Source organism: Lissotriton helveticus, chromosome 1_1 (assembly GCF_964261635.1).
Source record: "Lissotriton helveticus chromosome 1_1, aLisHel1.1, whole genome shotgun sequence".
NCBI lineage: Eukaryota > Metazoa > Chordata > Amphibia > Caudata > Salamandridae > Lissotriton > Lissotriton helveticus.
In genome coordinates, this window is record NC_136057.1 from 1,785,468,186 (window position 1) to 1,785,488,763 (window position 20,578).

At 46.9% G+C, this 20,578-nt stretch overlaps 1 protein-coding gene across 4 annotated transcripts in view; it reads left to right on the forward strand.

Moving 5' to 3' along the window:
• Nucleotides 1–20,578, forward strand: part of RBFOX2 (RNA binding fox-1 homolog 2) — a 686,272-nt gene that overhangs the window by 42,870 nt on the left and 622,824 nt on the right. For all 4 annotated transcript variants that reach the window (XM_078640431.1, XM_078640440.1, XM_078640444.1 and 1 more), the window contains exon 2: nt 12,142–12,192. In XM_078640431.1, the coding sequence (XP_078496557.1) occupies nt 12,142–12,192 (51 nt within the window). The remainder of the gene's footprint in view (nt 1–12,141; nt 12,193–20,578) is intronic.

The window sequence follows — 20,578 nt, forward strand, 5'->3', positions numbered from 1 at the left end:
AGTCCAACAATAACATCCTCCAGCGTGGAAGAACCATCCAACTGGAAAGAATCTCTTCTTAACAGGAAGCATATTTAGTCCATCTTCTCAGAGCCTGGAAGAATGAGAGATAGAAACCCGTAATCTCTGCTTAAACAGACAATAAACACGGGTGGGTAACTCATTACAATACTTGTAATATAACCGGGTTTGATAATCCTTGCCTCCGTGTCCTTAATAGAATTGAAAATTCTTGGCGCGATGGGTAGCTAATTTTTTATTCTATTACAGGACCGGAGGCTTCGTATTATGGTAGTTTAACATTGATGAAACACTACAGAGGAAATATCACCCACCGGTTTATAAAAAAAGTTTTTAAAAGTAGACTCTGAAGACCAATCAGCAGAATGCATAATGTCCTGAACAGTAGAGCCTAACATAAAAATTTAGAGGCCATGACGCCACGAACAGAATGCGCCCCAAATACCTGGGTATCAAAACCCGCCTCTTGCATAATGTGTTTCAACCATCTGTCTATTGTAGCCGCAGTAACAGGCTTGAAAGGTTTCTGCAAAGCAATTAATAATTGCACTATACCAGCAGGCCGAATGGACCTGGTACATTCCTCGTAGGCCTTAAGACATTGCACTACACAAAGCTTAGCATTACTGGGAAAAGCATGCTAATCTACACTTCGAGACATTGTCTTAGTTTTGGAAGTAATGTTAAAGGAGACTCCCTCCAGAGTAAATACTTTACCTGTAATGTCCAAAGCCTTAACATCAGATGAACGTCTACATGCCGCAAGACATAAAAGCATGGCCAATTTGGCTGAAAGTTGTTTCCTGGTTAACATGTAATTCTGAGGCCTTTGATTAAACAGGGAAAGAACTAGAGAAACATCCCATAAGGAAGTATACTTGGGTGTAGGCGGATTCGCTACTCTAATACCTTTCGAAAACTTACATATTAACGGATGCATTCCTACAGGTTTACCCTCAATTTGGGAATGACCCGCCGAGATAGCGGAACAGAAATTATTAATGGAACGATATGCCAATCCCTCGGAAGCCTTCTGAGAAAGAAAGTTCACAATGCAGGGTAATCCTGCCCCCACGGTATCAATGTGCTGTTCCACGCACCAACGAACACAGCCCTTCCAGGCTGAAGCATATCTCTTCCTGGTGGATGGAGCCCAAGCTTGGTTGATGAAGGCTGAAGTGTGCTCCGAAAATCCTGGCATTTGCCAACGTTGAGGAAAAGTCTCCAGGCCATCAGGGACAACTGCCCGACACTACCATGGGGTGCATCTCTCCATGAGGGCCCTGGAGCATCATCTGGTATTGCGGAATTCTCCTGGGGGAGTCGCAACTCACCTCCAGGAGACTCGGGAACCAAGGCTGCGACTTCCACAGGGGAGTCACTAAGATCACCTCCGCCATCTGCCGCATTATCTGCGTGCACACCCGAGGAGTCCATATGAATGGGGGAAAGGCATAATTCAGAGACTGGGACCAGTCCTGAGTGAAGCCATCCGTAGCCAGAGCTAACGGATCCGGTCTCCAGCTGAAGAACCTGGCCATTTACGGATTCAATCTGGACGCAATCAGGTCGATCTGCATGACCCCCTGATCGCCTGTAGCCAATGTACTACCTGAGGTTGGAGTTGCCAATCTCTGTAGTGCCTGAGATGTTAGGAGTTCCAGTCTGCCACCACGTTCGACTGGGCCGGAATATATTCAGCTATGACCGATATCTGGTGAGCTAGGCAATAGTGCCAAAAGTCCTTCAATGTCTCTACTAACATGGAGGACCTCGTGCCTCCCAGTTTGTTGATGTAGCGAACTGCCGATATGTTGTCCATCCGCAAAAGGATGCAACACAAGACTTTTTTGGGCGACAGAGTCCGGATCGCAAACGATCTTGCGAGCAGCTCTAGGGAGTTGATATGGAGATCTAGCTCTTGAAGGGACCACCACCCTCCTGTGGAAATATTTCTGCAACTAACCCGCCAGCCTCAGCGGCTGGTGTCTGACTCTATGACGACCTCTGGAAGGGAGCCGAAAATGGCTCTACCGTTCCACGCTTCCACGTGCGCTAGCCACCACTGAATTTCTTCTCTGACCTCTGACGACAGAGGGACCAGGTCCGTGTATGAGAGACCCTTCTTCAGATGTTGAATCTTTAATCTCTGAAGTTCCCGATAAAGAAGGGGACCTGGGAATATTGCTTGAATGGATGACACGAGGAGACCCACTATCCTGGCAATGACACTCAGCGAGACTTGTCTGTTTAGACAACAGAGAGCGCAGCTCCTTTTTTATGTCCCGAAGTTTGGAATGAGGGAGACTCAACTGAGCCGTGTGAGAATTTATAATGAAACCTAGAAAATCTATCTGTTGTGAAGGACACAGTACGGATTTGGCTTCTTTGACCACAAAACAAAGATTTTGCAACATAGCAATGGTCATGCACAAGTGTTGAACTGCCATCGCCGGCGTTTGCGCCATGATCAGTATATCTTCTAAGTACACTATCATACAAACCCCTTGCTCGCTGAGATAGGCTGTCACTGGCTTCAACACCTTGGTGCATAGGAAAGTCTGAAAGGAAGGACCAAATATTCGTACCATTGGTCGCTCCACTGCAATTGCAGGAATCTCCGATGTGGAGAAAAAATCGGAATGGATAAATAGGCGTCCTTCAGGTCCAGATGGACCATCCAGACTCTCTGTTTTAGAAGATCTGCCAACAGATGGATACCTTCCATCTTGAAAGGTTTGTAGATCATATAATGATTGAAATCCTTTAAATTGAGTACCAACCTGTAACCTCCGCCTTTCTTCTGTAACAGAAAAATATTGCTGCAGAAGGCGCGAGGGCCCATGTCGCAATGCACTATTGCGTGTTTCTGCAGCAATCCTTCGATTTCCGAATCTATAAAAGCGCATTGTGTTTGGGGAAAAAGACAGCTGCCTGGGCGGCCTGTCCTGACAAGGAACCTGTAAGAAATCTAGATGAAAACCCTGAACAGTCTGTAGTATCCAAGCATCTTGAGACAATTGCACCCAGTTGTGAAAGAAAAATGGAGTACAACCCCCCCCAAGGGAAGAGGGAAGGCATCTGGAGCACTCACCTGAAGATTCTGGGGCTTGAAAACCTCCACGATATGCCCCTCTGTTGAAGCGTCTCTTGTTGAAACGTTGCCTGGTGGGGTAGAACGTCCCCCCCACGGGGGGAGTCCCAATCACCTCTGCCTTACTAAAGTCACCTCTCTGGGGACCTTGTGAGAACTGACAGCCAAACGAGCGTCCCGACCTCGTCTGGCCCTGTTAAAAAAAACAGCCTGAAAGACTCTCTTGATCCCCCACTGGGCCTTGTCGAAAGTCGTGACGGTGCCTTCATACTTGGCCACGTCTTTGACAAAACGTTCACCGAACAAGTTACCATCCGCCAGAGGACCTGGTTCCGCCGCGGCCAACTCAGTGAGATTGGAATCCATACTCATAAGGAGGGACTTCTGGCGTTCCGTGGATGTGGCACAATTTGCATTACCCAAGAAGCATATCGCTCTCTGGGTCCAACCCGCCTATAAATGCGGATCCAACGCAGCACTAGATTCCTGCGCCTCTAGAGCCATCTCCAAGATCTTTGCTAGGGGTCCCACTACGTCCAGGAGTTTGTCTTGACACCTCCGCCAGGCACGATCAATGCCCTTCTTAGGGTCTTTGGCAAACTTTTTTAGGAAGGTCAGAAGGCTGGAGTCTGTCAGGGGTTTCTGCGACCTTATCAGAGATATCCGGCCTAGGACGCACCTCCTTGTCGAAACGTTTGCGAAGGTTGTCATGCAGATATGCGGCAACCTCTGGAGCTGGTAGCCAGTCGGAAGATCTCTGATGAACAAGGTCAGCTGGATTAAAGTTAAAGGGGGTGGATATAGGCTGCGAAGGCTCCACATTCTTTGACTTCCTGGTCCTCTTCTTAGGAGTAGACTCGTCTGGGGTGTCAGTAGACGTAGTGTCTGTATCGGTATCAGTGTCTGGAGCCTTGGACTTGCTGTCGTATGGTGCAGGCAATGAGGACAAGGTATAGGAGTGAGGCCAGGACTTAGCAGGGCTCGACAAATCCACTCGACCGCTCGCATTTGCAAGGTAAATTTTTTGAGGTAGAGCTATTTTTAGGTCCTACTCGCCCTTTCTGGCGAGTAGGAAAACATACTAACTTTTGTCCTCCTTCTTTGAAAATGGTGCAAATGTGACAAGATAACAAGATTTAAAGGCCTTTTTATTGCTCACAAAGCAAATGAGCAATAAAGATGCCTTTAAAGCTTGTTATCTTGTCACATTTGCTCTGCTTTCAGAGACGGAGGTCAAGTAGGTTACTGTTAGGTCGAGGACATTTTTCAAGGTACTAGACCTGCAGGACTAGTACCATTTCCCAGATTTTTCGAGCCCTGCTTAGCTTGAGGCAGAGGTTACCACGTCCTTTTGAGGAACTGTCTGGGCAGTGAAACCATGACGCTTAGCAAATTTTTCTAACTGCTTAGTGATAGATTTTAGCGAAGTAGCTAGTGCCTGTTGCACAGTTCCCGGAATTGACTTTTCAAGGGCCTTGATGACGGAGTCCTGGACTGAAGCGTCCAGGGCCTCAACATTATCTTTAATGGAAGGATTATTCACTTCCTCTTCATACAGGTTGTCATCCTCTTCATAGGTAACCCAATCATCCATGGTAGTGCCAAATTTGTATGTATATTTGCTCATAAGGCAAACGTACTGAGAGGAGTAAATGGGGGAGCCAACCCACAGCACAGAGAAAATTACCAGGTACCTAGCTCCTCAGTATAAGCTGTAGCAACAGTTTTTGCAGCCCTCAGGGCGTAGGTGGAGCAAAAGAGCAGTCTCTGATATCTAGGAGGTGTGACCCCTCCAGGCCCGCCGTTTTTTACAGCCTGCTGGATGTAGGGGTGCTGCTCAGGGAAGAAACAGAGTTGAAATGGGCAAAAACAACAAAAAAACTGGCAGTAACAGTATGCGTAGCCCAATCCTACCAAATATAGCCCAATTGGGCTACGCACATCGAAACCAATGCAGAAACTAAAGTGAAATGCTCCCTTCGCTTCCGGCTGATGAGGGGAGCCTCTGCGCATTTAATCGATGCCAACTAACCTTCGGCGGGGCGGTACCGGTAAGTCCTATTTATTTATTTAATTTGACCGCTACGCAGCCGTATCGTACCCCAGCCCGCCGAGCGGGAAAATTCAAACTTTAAGCTTCTCCGATGCAGCAAGATGTAGCCGCGCACTCCTCGGTAGTGGCGGGGAGGTCTAAAATCACAAGCGCGATGCACGCGCTACAACAGACATCAGCGTCCCTTGCGGAGACATTCCCACAAGAGCACGCGTCTCCCGACAACAACGGGGGGGGGGGAGAAGCTTGTTAACGAAAGCGAGCGCTAGGCTCGCGGGCACAATCGCAAAGCAGGCAAAGCAATAAGCATAACAAGCGCGATAGGCGGGCACATCAAAATACACCAAAACGTATCAATCAATGCATTAACAGTATAAAGTGACAGATATATAAATGCACTTAACTGGCTGCGTGAGGAGGATATCCGGTATTGACTGGCTCTCATGAGGTGTGACAGGATGTGATATCATGCTCATCATGGGAAATGTAGTTTTTGTTATACAGTACTAAGTTTTCATTGGCTGCTGTGTGTAGCAATAAATGAAAGAGAAAGCATAATACGAAGCCTCTGTTCCTGTAATAGAATTGAGGTTATCAAATCTGACTGGAATGACGAAACAGTAGAAATTCTGTAAAGGGTGGAGAGACAATGGAAGGTAGAGATGAACTGAATGGTATATAAAACAGAAGTGAAGAGTGAGCTGGATGGGAAAGTGGGGTAAGAGAATTGAAGTACAGATGGGAAAGGGAAAGCAATTGAGGGTCAAAGAGAAAGCTTAGGCTGGAAAAGAAATGGAAGGATATAGAAAACCTGGGTTTGAAGCGATCCCTTGTCTGCGAAGAGTGCAGAGTTGGCACACAGAGCTAGAGTGTAGTCCTCCGATAAACCGGGTAAGGGATGAGAACCTCATCTAGAAGACAATGTGCGTCCTTCAGGCATATATTGTTTCTGTGTCTGTTTTTTCGTTTTTATACACCTTTATTTTTAGTTTAGGTAGTAGTGGTTCAGGTGTTTTGAACTGGAGCTGTGTAACAGATCTCTTGCAGTACTTAGGACAATAAACTGTTTTGGCCACTGGCATAGGTTGCAACGAGCACTGGCACAGCAGCTATATATGTCCAGCATTGCGATTTCCAGTCCTCACCGTTTGACTTTTTCCCAAGGGGGGCATCAGGAATATGGCAGCAGTCTTGCAGTTGGGAAGATGAGCCACAGAGTGTGTTCAAAGTGTGAGCAGCATGCTTGTGGCACGAGTGAAAAGCTGCCAGAATCGGTCTTTCTGGGCAGTAATCCTGCTGCTGAGAAGAGCCACTGAGATTGCTGACGGTGAGCTGCATGCAGTGGCCTTGTAGAGATGCCAGTGGGTAGGAATTATGAAGTAGAGCTTTTGTGTGTGTAGAAAAGAAGTAGTTGCTCAAGCAGCATCTTAGCCGTGTGGAGGAAGAACTACTTGGTGTGCTCTGAGAGAGGGTGCAGGAATCACTGAGCTTGCCGAAAGGAAGGAGCAGCCATGTATCGGACAGAGGAACATTTTGTATCAATGAGTGAAGGGTGACTGATTTTCAGAAAAATCAAGTGTGTGATGATTGACCACTTTGCTGATTAAATTAGCCAGTCGTAGTTCCCAATCGAGGCAGAAGAATACAGCCAATAGAAAGACGATGAACCTAAAATACTCTTGTGGGCTGACCAAGATGTGACTCCGTGTTTCAAGCAGTGACTGAATGTCACATGCCAGTGGCTGAAAGGTGAGCCAAAGAATCCAAAGGGTGAGTTTAACCCCAAGTCCCCTGTATGTGTATATTAAATATTTTATGAAAAGAGGTATTGACTTATGCCCAACCTAAAAGAAAAATGTTGTAGAGGTGTAGGCCATGGACGATGTTGAGAGACTAAAACAGCAGGGACAGACTAGTATTCTACATATTTTCGCTATTTACATTTCAGTTTTATGGACTGAGCTTGTTGATGTACCTGCTTGAATCTTTTGGATACGTATTTATAGTGTAGAGCTGTGTTAGGTAGTTTTGTGCGGTTGTATCCGGCTGGGAGATGTCCTTTGGATCTGTTGGTCTTTGTTAGGTTAATGGTCAATCAATCAATCAATCAGAGTACTTGTAAAGCGCACTACTGAGGGTCTCAAGGCGCTGAGGGGAGGGGGTGCCGCTACTGCTCAAAAAGCCAGGTCTTGAGGAGTCTTCTGAAGGCGAGTAAGTCTTGGGTCTGCCGTAGGTGGGTACGGAGGGTGTTCCAGGTCTTGGCGGCGAGGTAGGAGAAGGATCTGCCGCCGGAGGTTGTTCGTTGGATGCGGGGAACAGCGGCGAGGGCAAGGCTGGCGGAGCGGAGCTGGCGGGTGGGGGTGTAGAAGCTGAGTCTGCTGTTCAGGTAGGCTGGTCCGGCGTTGTGGAGTGCTTTGTGTGAGTGGGTGAGGAGCTTGAAGGTGATCCTCTTGTCGACGGGGAGCCAGTGTAGGTCTCTTAGGTGGGGGGTGATGTGGCTGCGGCGGGGGATGTTGACGATCAGTCGGGCAGAGGCGTTTTGGATGCGTTGTAGTCGTCATAGGTGTTTGGCTGGGATTCCTGCGTAGAGTGCGTTGCCGTAGTCCAGTCTGCTGCTAACGAGGGCCAGTGTCACCGTTCTTGTTTCGTCTGGATCCACTTGTAGATCTTGTGGAGCGTGCGGAGGGTGTTGTAGCAGGAGGAAGAGACTGCGTTGACCTGTTTAAACATGGAGAGGGAGGAGTCGAGGATGAATCCAAGGTTGCGTGCATGGTCGGTGGGTGTCGGTGCTGTTCCCAGTGCGGTCGGCCCCCAGGAGTCGTCCCAGGCTGATGGGGTGGGTCCGAGGATGAGTACCTCCATCTTGTCAGAGTTCAGCTTCAGACGGCTTTTCCTCATCCAGTCAGCGACTGCCTTCATTCCCTCTTGGAGGTTGGTTTTGGCGGTGTGCGGGTCCTTTGTGAGGGAGAGGATGAGCTGGGTGTCGTCAGCGTAGGAGATGATATTGAGGTCATGTTGGCGGGTCACTTGTGCGAGGGGGGCCATGTAGACATTGAACAGCGTCGGGCTGAGGGATGAGCCCTGGGGAACGCCGCAGATGATGTTGGTGGCCTCGGATCAGAAAGCCGGGAGGCGGACGCTCTGGGTTCTGCCGGAGAGGAAGGACGTGGTCCAGTCAAGGGCCTTCTCTTGGATTCCGGCTTCTAGGAGGCGTGTCTTTAGAGTGCGATGGCAGACCATGTCGAAGGCGCCTGATGTCGTCTGTGGCGGCGATGAGGGCTGTCTCAGTGCTATGGTTTCTTCTGAACCCGACTGGGATGGCTCCAAGATGTTGTTGTCTTCTAGGTGGCGGGCCAGTTGTATGTTGACGATTTTCTCGATGACCTTCGCCGGGAGATGGGCCGGAAGTTCTTGAGGTCCGCCTTGGGCTTCTTGAGGAGGGCGTTGAATTCGGCGTGTTTCCAGCTTTGCGGGAATGTCGCTGTTTCGAAGGAGGTGTTGATGACCTTCCGTAGTTGAGGTGCGATGGCAGCGTCTGCTTTGTTGAATATTTGGTGTGGGCACGGGTCTGACTGAGATCCTGAGTGGATGGAGTTCATGACCTTGCGTGTCTCGCCGACGTTGGACCAGGAGGTCAGGCGGTTGGCGTTGGTGGTGTTTACAGCTTTCCGAGAATGTCGCTGTTTCGAAGGAGGTGTTGATGACCTTCCGTAGTTGAGGTGCGATGGCAGCGTCTGCTTTGTTGAATACGTGGTGTGGGCACGGGTCTGACGGAGATCCTGAGTGGATGGAGTTCATGACCTTGCGTGTCTCGCCGACGTTGGACCAGGAGGTCAGGCGGTTGGCGTTGGTGGTGTTCACAGGGGAGGTGGGGTCTGGCGTAGTTGGGGCGGTCATGGTGTTGAAGCTGTCATGGATGTCAGCGATCTTGCGGTGGAAGAAGATGGCCAGTGAGTTGCACAGTTCTTGTGAGGGCGGTATGTCGTTGGCGCTGATGAGTTCCTTTACGATGCTGAAAAGCTCTTTGCTGTTGTGTTAGTTGTTATCCAGGCGGTCTTTAAAGGAGGATCTCTTGGCTAATCTGATGAGGTGGTGATGTCTGCGGGTGGCGTTCTTGTGGGCTGCGTGGGTGTCCGGAGTGCGTTCGTGGAGCCATATCTTCTCCAGTTTCCGGCATGCACGTTTGGAGGTCTGCAGCTCATCGGTGAACCAGGTGGCTCTCTTGCTGGCGTGGTTGTTGGAGTGTTTCTTGAGTGGGGCGAGGGTATTGGCGCAGTCGTCGATCCACTGTCTGAGGTTGCGGACTGCTGTGTCTGGGTTGGTGGGGTCGGTGGGTGGGTTTTGGGCGAGGGTGGTTATCAGCTGGTCTTCAGTGACTTTGCTCCAGCAGCAGTGAGGTAGCTGTTGGGTGCGGTGGTTGGTTTATTGAAGGTGAAATGGATGCAGCGGTGGTCGGTCCAGTGGAGTTCGGTGGTGTGGTCGAAGGTGACGTGGGTGCCTGTGGAGAAGACTGGGTCCAGTATGTGGCCAGCGGCGTGGGTGGGTACGGTGACGAGTTGTCTGAGGCCGAGGTTGTCGATCAGGGTGGCGGAGTTGGCGTCGTTCTTGTTCTCAAGGTAGAAATTCAGGTCCCCGAGGAGGTTGTAGTCCGTGGAGGCGAGTGCGTGGGTGCTGGCGAGGTCGGTGATGGAGTAGCTGAATTGAGCTCGGGGTCCGGGGGGTCTGTAGATGAGTGTTCCTCTGAGGGTGGTGTTGGTGTCGGTGTGGATCCGGAAGTGCAGGTGTTCGGCGGTGTTGAGGGTGTCTTCTGCGTGGGTGGCGACCTTGAGGGTGGACTTGTGGACGATGGCTATTCCTCCTCCGATTCCGTTGGCGCGATCCCTGCGGGTGATCTTGTAGCTGTCCGGGATGGCTATGGTAATGTCAGGCGCCGAGGAGTCGTTCCACCAGGTCTTGGTCAGGAAGGCCACGTCTGGGGCGGAGGTGTCTAGCAGATCCCAGAGCTCGATGGCGTGTTTGGGTGCGGAGCGGGTGTTGAGGAGTAAGCAGCGGAGGTGGTTGGGTCCAGTCCTTGGAGGTTTGGTGGCTCTGTTACAGGTGAAGGCAGGAGAAAGGTCCGTGAGTCAGTTTCGGGGCATCTAGGAAGCAGGTGTTGTTTCGGCTGGCGTTGAGTGCGTAGAGGGTGCTGGCGTTGTAGTCTGGTGTTGTGGCGTTTGCGGGTTCCAGGGGTTCTGGTGCTGGGCGCAGACCTTCGGCGCCTGCGGGGCTTCAATAAGAGGGGGATATGGAGGGAGGAGCAGCTGGGAGGCGGGAGCGGGGTGACAAATGGGGAGCAGGGGGCATGGCCGCAGGGACGCAGCGTCGGGAAAACAGGCGGGCGGCAGGGAGCAGGTACAAGGCAGCTGGCGGCCGTTTGGTGGCGTGGGGAGCGACCTGCCTGCGAGCAGGATCAGAGGTCGCTCCTACGCCACTGCGCGGCCTCCTCCTTAAGAGGGGGATATGGAGGGAAGAGCAGCTGGGAGGCGGGAGCGAGTTTACCAATGGGGAGCAGGGGGTGGGGCCTCAGTGACGAAGCGGCGGGAAGGAGCGGGAAACGGCGGGAAAACAGGCGGGCGGCAGGGAGCAGGTACGAGGCAGCTGGTAGCCGTGTGGTGGCGTGGCGAGCGACCTGCCTGCGGGCAGGGTGAGGACGCTCCCCACGCCACCACACGGCCGCCAGCTGCCTCGTACCTGCTCCCTGCCGCCCGCCTGTTTTCTCGCCGTTTCCCATTATGTGACTCTTGCTAAAGTAGTTGGCGTGTGCAGTGTAGGTAGTGGCTGGTGATTTCGTGTAATGGGTAGACATTTATGTAGATGTATATTGGGCATTGTGAGCAGTTACCCACGTGACATAATATGTGTGTGGTATTGTCCCAAAGCTGCATAGAAAGCGTGTCATAGGTTCTAATTTTAGCAAGGGAATTGGGTACCTACACCTTGGTTTTGTAGTTGAAAAAAAACCTCATTGGTGTGATGGGTCTTCGCATCTCCGAGTCATGGTGCCATTGCACCTGCTGCGCTACTGTAGCTATGTCTGGTAAATATATCTTTGGTAAAATGCGATGTTCTAAGGAGATGTGTTTAGTAATCTTAAAATTTAGAACACGATCAACCTTTAAAATAATATTGTTTATTAAATAAATGTTTTTTAGCGAGCGTACATTTTCATTGTGATGTTTCTCAATTATAGCGATAGTCTAAAAGCTTTAAAAAACAAAAAAAACACTTAATTACCCGAATCGTCTTTTATCCTATTTCTGAATTCACAGGGAGGCAGTAAAACGATCAACGGTTTGGTGTGAAATTCACACAGTGTGAATTTCAGTCCAATCCTTCCAGCCATTTACAGAACTAGAATAATGTTGTGGTAACACATACTGGCTCATATAGGGGCCATATGTATTAACACATTTCCCCATAGACACAGAATGGGCAAAACCCTTTGATACATCTGGCCCTTAGACCCATGCGCTAGTGCTAAAGTGGACCCAGTCGGTATTTTTGCCCGTTTTACCACTAACTCTCAACATGGGTTGATCTTATATTGCTCAACCTCTTGCATTAGTGTGGGAAGTTTACCTGGTGGTAATTGCTCATGCTAACCAGCAAAAAAAGTAATAAACTGCAGTACAGCCGCAGACTTAGTTATTCCTCCTGTAAATCATTTGTAAATGACACCGAGTCCCGTGCATATTTGATTTACACTGGGGTGTAAATCAGTGCGCGGCTGTAATCTCCGATGCCGTAATAGTTTTGCGATATGAAGCAAGCTTTTTCCACACAATGCAAACAACAAGCAACATCATATTTTTTAGTAAATATTACATGCACTTTGTCGACTGGTTCTTCTCAGCCGCCTCGCCAGATATGTAGCATCTGCCCTTGTTGATGTGTGCTCTCGGATTTACTGTCACTGTGTGTTTGTTTTCTACAGGCCGATTTGTTGACGTCAGACTATTCGGGGTACCAGACCGGAATCGTTGAGGTACACATCCAGATTTCTTTATGTACTGCTTATTTAATTTTTTAGATTGACTTGCTGGCAGTTTCAATTGTGTGTTCCTGGTCTGCTTGGGGGAAGGTGCGTTTAGGCTTACATACTCTAGTGACCATGTCTCAGTAACTATGTAGGTGGGGTCGTGGTTCGTTTTTTTTTTTCTCCTCTAATTTACTAATTCCTTACTTTTTTCCCGTGCAAATCTGTTTTATTGTGTTCAGATAGTATTTAACACATACGAAACGTATAGCTTTAGCAATGGCTGTGTGAATTGTTAACATCGCAAATCGTCTACATACACAATAAGCTACCTACTTTACCGTGACACACAATTTAATAGTACTGTCCTAGTACGTATGCAATAATTGTCACTGGTGAGCAAATGCTCCAGTTTTCAGCATATTTTGATTACAGAGCTAAACAGTTTTGCTACAAAGCAACATTTTACAACACACTTTTTATATGGCTACCCAAAAAAATAATCGTCCTTTTCCAAGCGGTAAGTCGTATCTCTCTATTGCTGCATGCATCATACATCCACGGTAAGGATAGTCTAACACAAAGTGTGATAATCTTCTTTGGATAGCTTAGTGCATTTAGGAAAGGTGTGCGCGAGGGATGTCCCCACTGTTAAAAGGTCCTACTTGGTCCTCATCCCCTGCTACGTCGTCCCTATCTGCATTGGAGACATTAGTCCGTGGGTTAGAGGGCATTTCAGTGTATAAATTTGCCATTAAAGCGTCCCAGTGAGTGGCAGTAGGGTGTTTCCTGAGACCCAAATTGTCCTCTCTATGTAGGGCCGTGCTCTCCGCCCGAGCCCAATTTGTAAATGGGTGTAACCACGCTTTATTATGCGGGGGTATCAGAGGATTTCCACCTGCGGGTAATGGGGCGTTTGGCCAGGATCAGTCTATGGTCCATGAATCGGGATGTTACTTTGTATTTCTTACCCCTACGATTCCTCTCTAAGATGCACACCTCCCATGTGAACGCGAGAGCCCTTTATGTGCAATAGAACATTCTGCCTGTTACAGCTTGCCAGTAGTGTGCGAGTCGGGTACAGACCCATAGCATATGCAGTAATTCGGCATTTGTCAACCGACAGCGGGGGCATGTGGCGTCAGTGCACCCAAAGTGTCAATTGATTTTCTCCGGGGTAAGATAAACCATGTGAATGATATGTCAATCGTAGCATGTTAGAATCAATTGTATATTGCTATTCCCCAATACAGAAGCAGAGCATTGTCCTTGTAATGCAGCCACATGTGACCACCCGGGCACATTTTTAGGTATAGCTTTTGACAGCACAGCTAACAGCCTCCTGTTAACGATGCACATATAGTGGGTTTTAAATCCCTTCTTTTCAGCTATTGGCTTGAGACTTGTCAATCATGGTTTGGCTCAGCCTTGTGGAGTATTCATCTCTTACCTAACGCTATTGGCAGCTTGGATTTATCATTCTGCCTCCACTCAAGTGTGTGCATTGAACTGCATGGGGGTCTACTTTTACAACTATAGTTCTTTTTCTGCTGCTGTTCTTTGTCTTGCTCTGTGCAAAACCTGCCGGTGTTACTACATTAAACCCAGACCTATTGGAGTTGCCAATGCTTGTTTAAGCATGCTATTTTAATTACATAACCTAGTGATTACAAACTGTTCTACAACTTATTGAAAACCTTGTATCCCAGGCGTTTTGACTTTACTTAAAAACGTGTATTTTTCAAGTACGACGTTACTTGAAGTGTACTCGTAGTGCTTGCAATTGAGTGCACATTGTGTGTCCTTGGTTCGTGTTATTAGTTATTCTCTGAGCCTTTGGAAAACAATTGTTCACCTGCAGGTTTTCCCCGCTTAAATATGAATTTGTGGTAGTTGCCAACTCTGCAGATGTCAACAAAGCAATGTTTCTACCCCTAATGTATTAAAAGTTCTTAACATCTATGCACACTGCCTTCAAAACATTGCAAAAGTTAGTTAGTTACTTTTCAGACACAATCTGGTATTACCGTACATGACAGTTCTGCTCAGTCACTGTAAAACATTCTTGGTTGATGGACCAGAGAAGGTCCTCTGTCTGCAGCACCAAACAAAAACTTCAAACACATTCATGCAAGTTTGAACAGAGTGGAAAGTATGAGGCTCCTTTGTCATGAAAACGCGTTTCACTATACATACAAGTTCATTTTCACTTCAAAGACCTTATTCTCAATGATTCAGTTATTTCAGGAAGCACTCAGACTTCAGAAGATTCCTAACTGTTACGCAACTCATTTTAAGGTTCAGTGGCTTGAATCATCTCCTCCTAGACAAACATGTACATAATAGATCTATAATACACGGAAGCGTGCAATCCCTATGTAAAAGCCTGCCTCTAATTTCTTTTTTTATTACAGACGTGTCGTCTCTAGTCGTCTGTAATAATGATATGATTGAGCTGTACAACTATAATAACTTACTCCAGTTGAGTTGTGGTGTTGTAATGCCTGCTGCCGGAGCCAGCAGCAAGGGTGAAACGGATTAACGCTTACGTTTAAATAATGAAAACAAAAAAAGTGACGGATATACATGTAGTGGGTGAACTGCACAATACGAAACAAGAACAGCTTATCTTCTTTACCAAATTGTGTAATTCTAGGCAATTGTTTTATTTCACTTTCCCTCCTTTTTCTTTCTTTTTTTTTTTTTTTTTACATATAGGAGGTCCTCGAAATGCATGACTTAAGGATGTGCGCTGTACACAATCTCCTCCTGTGTTTGATTTAATAAACTATAATATTGTTAATGTAGAATAAAAATCCAGGGCACCCAAAGAGTATGCATAATAACTGACTTGCCTTGTAGTTCACAATTGGCCTTGTTGTCTGGGTGGAAGGAACAATTAATGTTTCCAAATTCACGTTTGAATACTTTCACCGTTAGAAAAATACTTCTCAATGCACTGCTATAATCGATGTACTGAGGTGAAATGGTTCTGCATGTTAATGAGAGACTTTTTTTTAAGAGTCTTTATCATATTTCTATACATTTACTGCAAGATGTCTTTAAAAATTAAGGTGTTTCTAAAGATAAGTGGTGTAGGACAACCTAGTTACTTTCTTCCTTTAACTAAAATGAACCTTTAAATAAGGCTTGTCTGTTTATTTAACATCTTTTTAATGTTATTGCTGATTCGAGTAAACAGCACCCCAGTGCTGCTGTTGACCAGGGGGCTGCATGTAAATGTCAGGAGGGCAACATGTGCCCCTGGGCTGTACTTTGAGTATCACTGCTTTGACCACATAACAATTTACTTGCTGCATGATTTATTCAGCCCACTGCATAATTCGAGCTACCAATGCCACATAATTCCAATGGTTCTTTTTATGCGGAACAAAACAATAAATCATCATGTCTAGGAAATGTGGACGAATGTGCCTCTGATATCACAGTGATTATTGCACCATTAATATCATCCGGTTGATCACAGTTCAGACCCATATGACGAAAAACTGAAATTTGGTGGAAGTAATTTGTATTCAAGATAAGTCTAAATATGTTAACAGTGGTAGAATGGCTTATAGGAAGTTCCTGTTAACGACATGGAAGCAAAAATAATTGTTGTAGTGCATGTTGATTCAAAGTAGTACAAAAGAAGGGGGGGTTGTGTGGGATAAAATGGCATCTACCGAGTGTGCGTGAGTTTAAATCTAGCAAGTTAGGTGGGGCAAGAAGGTGAGGGAAAACACCCTGGATCCTCCTAATAGATCCTAGGATCCGACACAATGTAAAGCAAAACCTATGCACATGCTCCTTTAATTTCTAATTGCAGTAAAACCTTCAGTAAATTTAGTACATATTCAATGAACATGATATATAACACAATGAGAATAATTCAAGTTGTTAATGTTCTCTTGTTCTTTAATCCGAAAATGCTCAGCCAACGCGTTTCGTCATAGGGAAGCCCTTTTAGAGCATAACTGAGCAATCCTAGATGGTACTATTTCAAGTCTACCCTCTGATTTAACTACTCCAGGACATTCAGGCAATGATCTGCTGTTTCAGCCTTGGTCCTCTGTCTCAGTGAATGTGTCTATGAGACCTCTTGTCCTTGTGCATATCGACTATGCCAGTGGCACATGCAGTTCCTGCAGTGGAATCTGAAGTCTCAGTGGCCACAGCACCAAGGGAATCTGTCAGATTCCATCCTTGGTTTCAGAGAAAGCTGCTCAAGACCTGAGGTAGTGGCTGCTCGGCCACAATTCGACTGGCAGCTGACCCTTACACTAACCCCTCTGAGTACTGACTGTGGTATGGGATGCATTTCTGTTGGGTTGGTAAAGTCATTTGGGAGAGGTGGTGCTCAGAGAGCTCTGGTATCCTGCTTAGACCCACCTCCTCATCAACCTGTTGGAGTTTCAGGCCATTCACTTGCCATTAAATGCCTTCCTATTGTCAACACCATTGCTACATGGTACTTCAACAATCATTGCGGAGTGGAGCCCTGGGTCCTGTGCCAGGGAGCTCTGCACTTTTGGAACTAGCTGAGTTGGCAGGGCATCTTCCTGGCTGTTAACCACCTGGCAAGAACTTTAAACGCTAGGGTGGACGACTAGCGAATCACGAATGACTGCTACACATGGACAGGGCCGGACTGGCCATACCGGGCAATCCCCCGGTGCGCCGCACGGTTGGGGGCCGGTTTTGGGCCCCTAAGGCCGTTTTTGTTACAGGGCCGTTTTTGCAGAATAGCTGCAAGATCGGCCCTGTACCAAAATCGTCTGAAAATCGGCCCCGGCAAAGACCTCGGCGGCACCTCCAACCCCCCCGAGTGGGTAGGGGGGCGGCCGAGCACTTTGCCAGGGCCGGTTGTGGTTCCCAGTCCGGCCCTGCACACGGAGGTAGCACAGGTCGTCTTCCAGCAATGTGGAGAACTATAGCTTGATCTCTTGAACATGCAGTATCAACAATTTTGCATGTTACAGTTCCCAAGAAGACTCTTTCTCCAAGATGCATTCTGACTAGAGTGGAGCACAGGACTCCTATATCCCTTCCCTCGCTGCCCCATGTTCTGAAGAAGATAAAGAATGACTGGGGCCAAGTCATCCCAGTGGCTCCGGATTAGGCCAGAGAGGTGGTACCTGGAAGTTCTTGGCAGGAGCATCTGGCTTCCGTTAAGGCTGCTGCTTCAGGAGGATCTTTTGTAACAGTCGCAGGGCAGGGCCCTACACCTGGGACATCACAATCTACACCTCCATGCACGGAGAGTGAGGGGCGACAGGCGACTGCTGTTGAACTCCCACTATTTTGGGAGGATGTCATTAAAGCAGCCATGTGCCAGTCTGCAAAATCTGACGCTGGGCTAAGTTTGTGGCCTGGTGTAGTTCCCCTCTGTACAGACCCATTACCGGTCAAGTTGTGGGCTGTTCTGCTTCTTGTACTGTCTTTAGCCCATCGAGAACTTGCTGTGCGCACTATTGAATGTTGTCTGCCTTTTTTGTTTCTTTTTTAGTGTTTACTGAACCGGCCATCCTTATTTAAATCACCTATTGAGATCCATTTTGTTAAAGGTCTGGTCCATATGTTTCCACCTAAACCCTTTGTATTGCCACAGTGGGACTTTAATTTGGTCCTTCCTTTTCTTGTAGACCCCTTTTGAACAGATTCACAGCTGACCTTTGCGTTACTGACTTGGAAAACAGTCTCTCCTACAGCGATAACGTCAGCTCGCCACATGATTTTGTCATGTCCGTTCATCCAACTTACAACATTTTTAATGTGGGCTTACCGGTGTTGCAAATTAGGGCGAGGTACTTGTTGAAGATTGTAACACCTCTTTATGTCAGGCAATCTGATAGCCTTCCTCCATTTTTTGCTCCACCTCACGCTTCAAAAGAGAAGAAGCTTTACTATTTGGACTCAATATGATCCTTAAGCTTTTACATAAAGTGTACCAAGGGCCAATTGGAAGTCGGCCTGCTTTATGGTGTTCCCTGGGGTAAAGAAGTGTAATGCAGTGCCGAAAAGGACCATATCTAAGTGGATAGTTCTGAGTTTTAAGACCTGCTGTGCATTGGCCAGGAAGCAGCCTCTGGAAGGTCTGAGGGTTCATTCTGATCGTTATCCTCCAGAGTCAAGGTTGCAACCACTGTGTTGGCATAGGAAGTACCTGTCTTGGACATATGTCAGGACACAACACAGGCGCCCATTCATATGGTCAGTAAGCACTACTACCTTGATGGCCAGATCTGGTGGGAGGGGCACTTCCCATTCAAGTATGCAGGATTTTTTGGGTTTGAGCCATTCCGTTCACCCACCACTTTGGGTGGTACTGCTTTGGTATCTATTCACAAGGTGAGCAATCTGTGGTGGAAAGTATCCACCAGAAGACCAAGTTACTTATCTTTAGTGATTAATGCTTTTTCTGGTAGATATTATAATCTAACCGCAGATTCTTTGCTGTCCTCTAGCCTCCCCTTTTTTGTGGAATGGACTCTTATCCGTCTATAAAAAGGTACGAATTTAGTGAGATGCACAGTCATTTGTTGAGATTGGGTCCTGACGGCATGGACCGAGCCAAGCGACATCAGCTTACAGGGTTGTCACTTATGTGTCTATCAACCAGAAAGAGTGTAAGGTAAGCAACTTGTTCTTCAGGTGCACAAAAGGGGGCAACCATCATGCATACAGTTATAAACTTACAAATATATAGGAAAATATGATTTCCAAAACAATATACAACCCTCTCAATTTTGCCTAACAAGATTCCTTACAGTGAAAACCCCCAGGGTTTGTCAGAATGTGTGGCCAGTATCACAAACCCTTTTCTAGCACTGAGTCTGTGAAATTACATGTAACAAAATACATGTCCATAGCCTGTAACACAGTGCGATAACAACCGACTGTAAGAGGCCTACTGGCTTTAAAAAATGCTTTTCACAATAAATAAGCAGTCTGTTACCTTCACATAAGCAGAACAGCCCTAATAGCATAGGATCTAACTTTTCCCAGCTCACCATTCAGGCTTATAGCTTGTTGCCATACCCAACCCAGGCCTACTATTTTGGGTATAAGCTTTCACACAAGGCAACGGTCAGGTCATGAAATCAAAGAGCTATAAATTAAAAAAAAATTACAGTGGGCTAAGCAAAACACTGTTTCTCTTAATAGGGCGTAACTAGGATTCTCATAGAGCAAATCTTCTATATCCATCTTTTCTAACAGGGGTAAGCAGCACCAAATTCCTTACCTGCCTCAATACTTTGTGAGACCCTACATAACAAAGTTCTAACACCCTTAAATAGATTGATATTAGCATATGCTTTTCACAAGAAAGTGTACTGCCTTTACTGTACATTTCATAATAAACAGACCAGACTTATAGCCATGATTATTAGATTGCCACCATAATCAACTTAGGCCTGGTGTATTAAGTGTAAGCTTTGTCAAAAGGTGTAATGCAAGCAATCTTTAAAGTTGAAGCAGGCAACTTCGACCCAATCAAACCCTGTACTCTGGGCAATCAACATGTGGATAGAAACAAAGCCCCTATGTCAGTAGTTCTCTGAATGCTCCTTTTTGTGGATCACGTAGGGCCTGGCGACAGCTGTGTTGGAAAACCAGACCTAATAAAAGTATACATGTTAATAAAGATGCCACTAGTAATTAGTTAATGAAATGGGTGTGTGCATGGAATACCTTGCACGTGGTAGCATTCTCGCCTCATGGGGTGAATCCATCATAATTTGTCAAGTTTTGTTTAGTGGATAATTGCTGGGTATCTTTCCTTTGCTAAGGGAATTGGGCATGAAATTCCTGTCCTTTGTTTGTTGACCTTGTTGAGGTGCAGACCTGGCTCACATCTGATGATCCCAAATAGATGGTATTGCTCAATCCTGGCATATGGCTGATGGGGTGAAGGGGTGTAAAACAAATCCTGATTTGATAAAATTATGAATGAGATCTAGTTTCAGCCAAGATGTTTAAAACTATTTTTGTAATCTAGTTTCTTCTCAGTCCGCCCTCTTCATACATTGGTCTGTTTTTGTGACATTCACATTTTTCTCCTCCTTCCACTACAGCTTACAGATGGGGCGGTGGGCCAGCCCACTTCAGCCATTGGCTAACTTAACTGTGAGCGACAACATTTTTCTGCTTTACGAGGAGCACTTCCATACACAAAATATTTCCCTTCAGTGCCAGGGACTGCTCCGACAATGTGTTTCTTGAGACCCAACAATATTTTAGCTTTTAGGCTTTTTTTTTCTTTATTGAAGAGGGCCCTTCAGCTTCTCCAATTGTGAAAAGCAGCAAATCTCCTAAGACCCCCAATGCTGCCCGGCGCAGGGTCACCTTTAATTCACTGGATTTACTATCAAAATAGTGAGGCAGGCGCTGA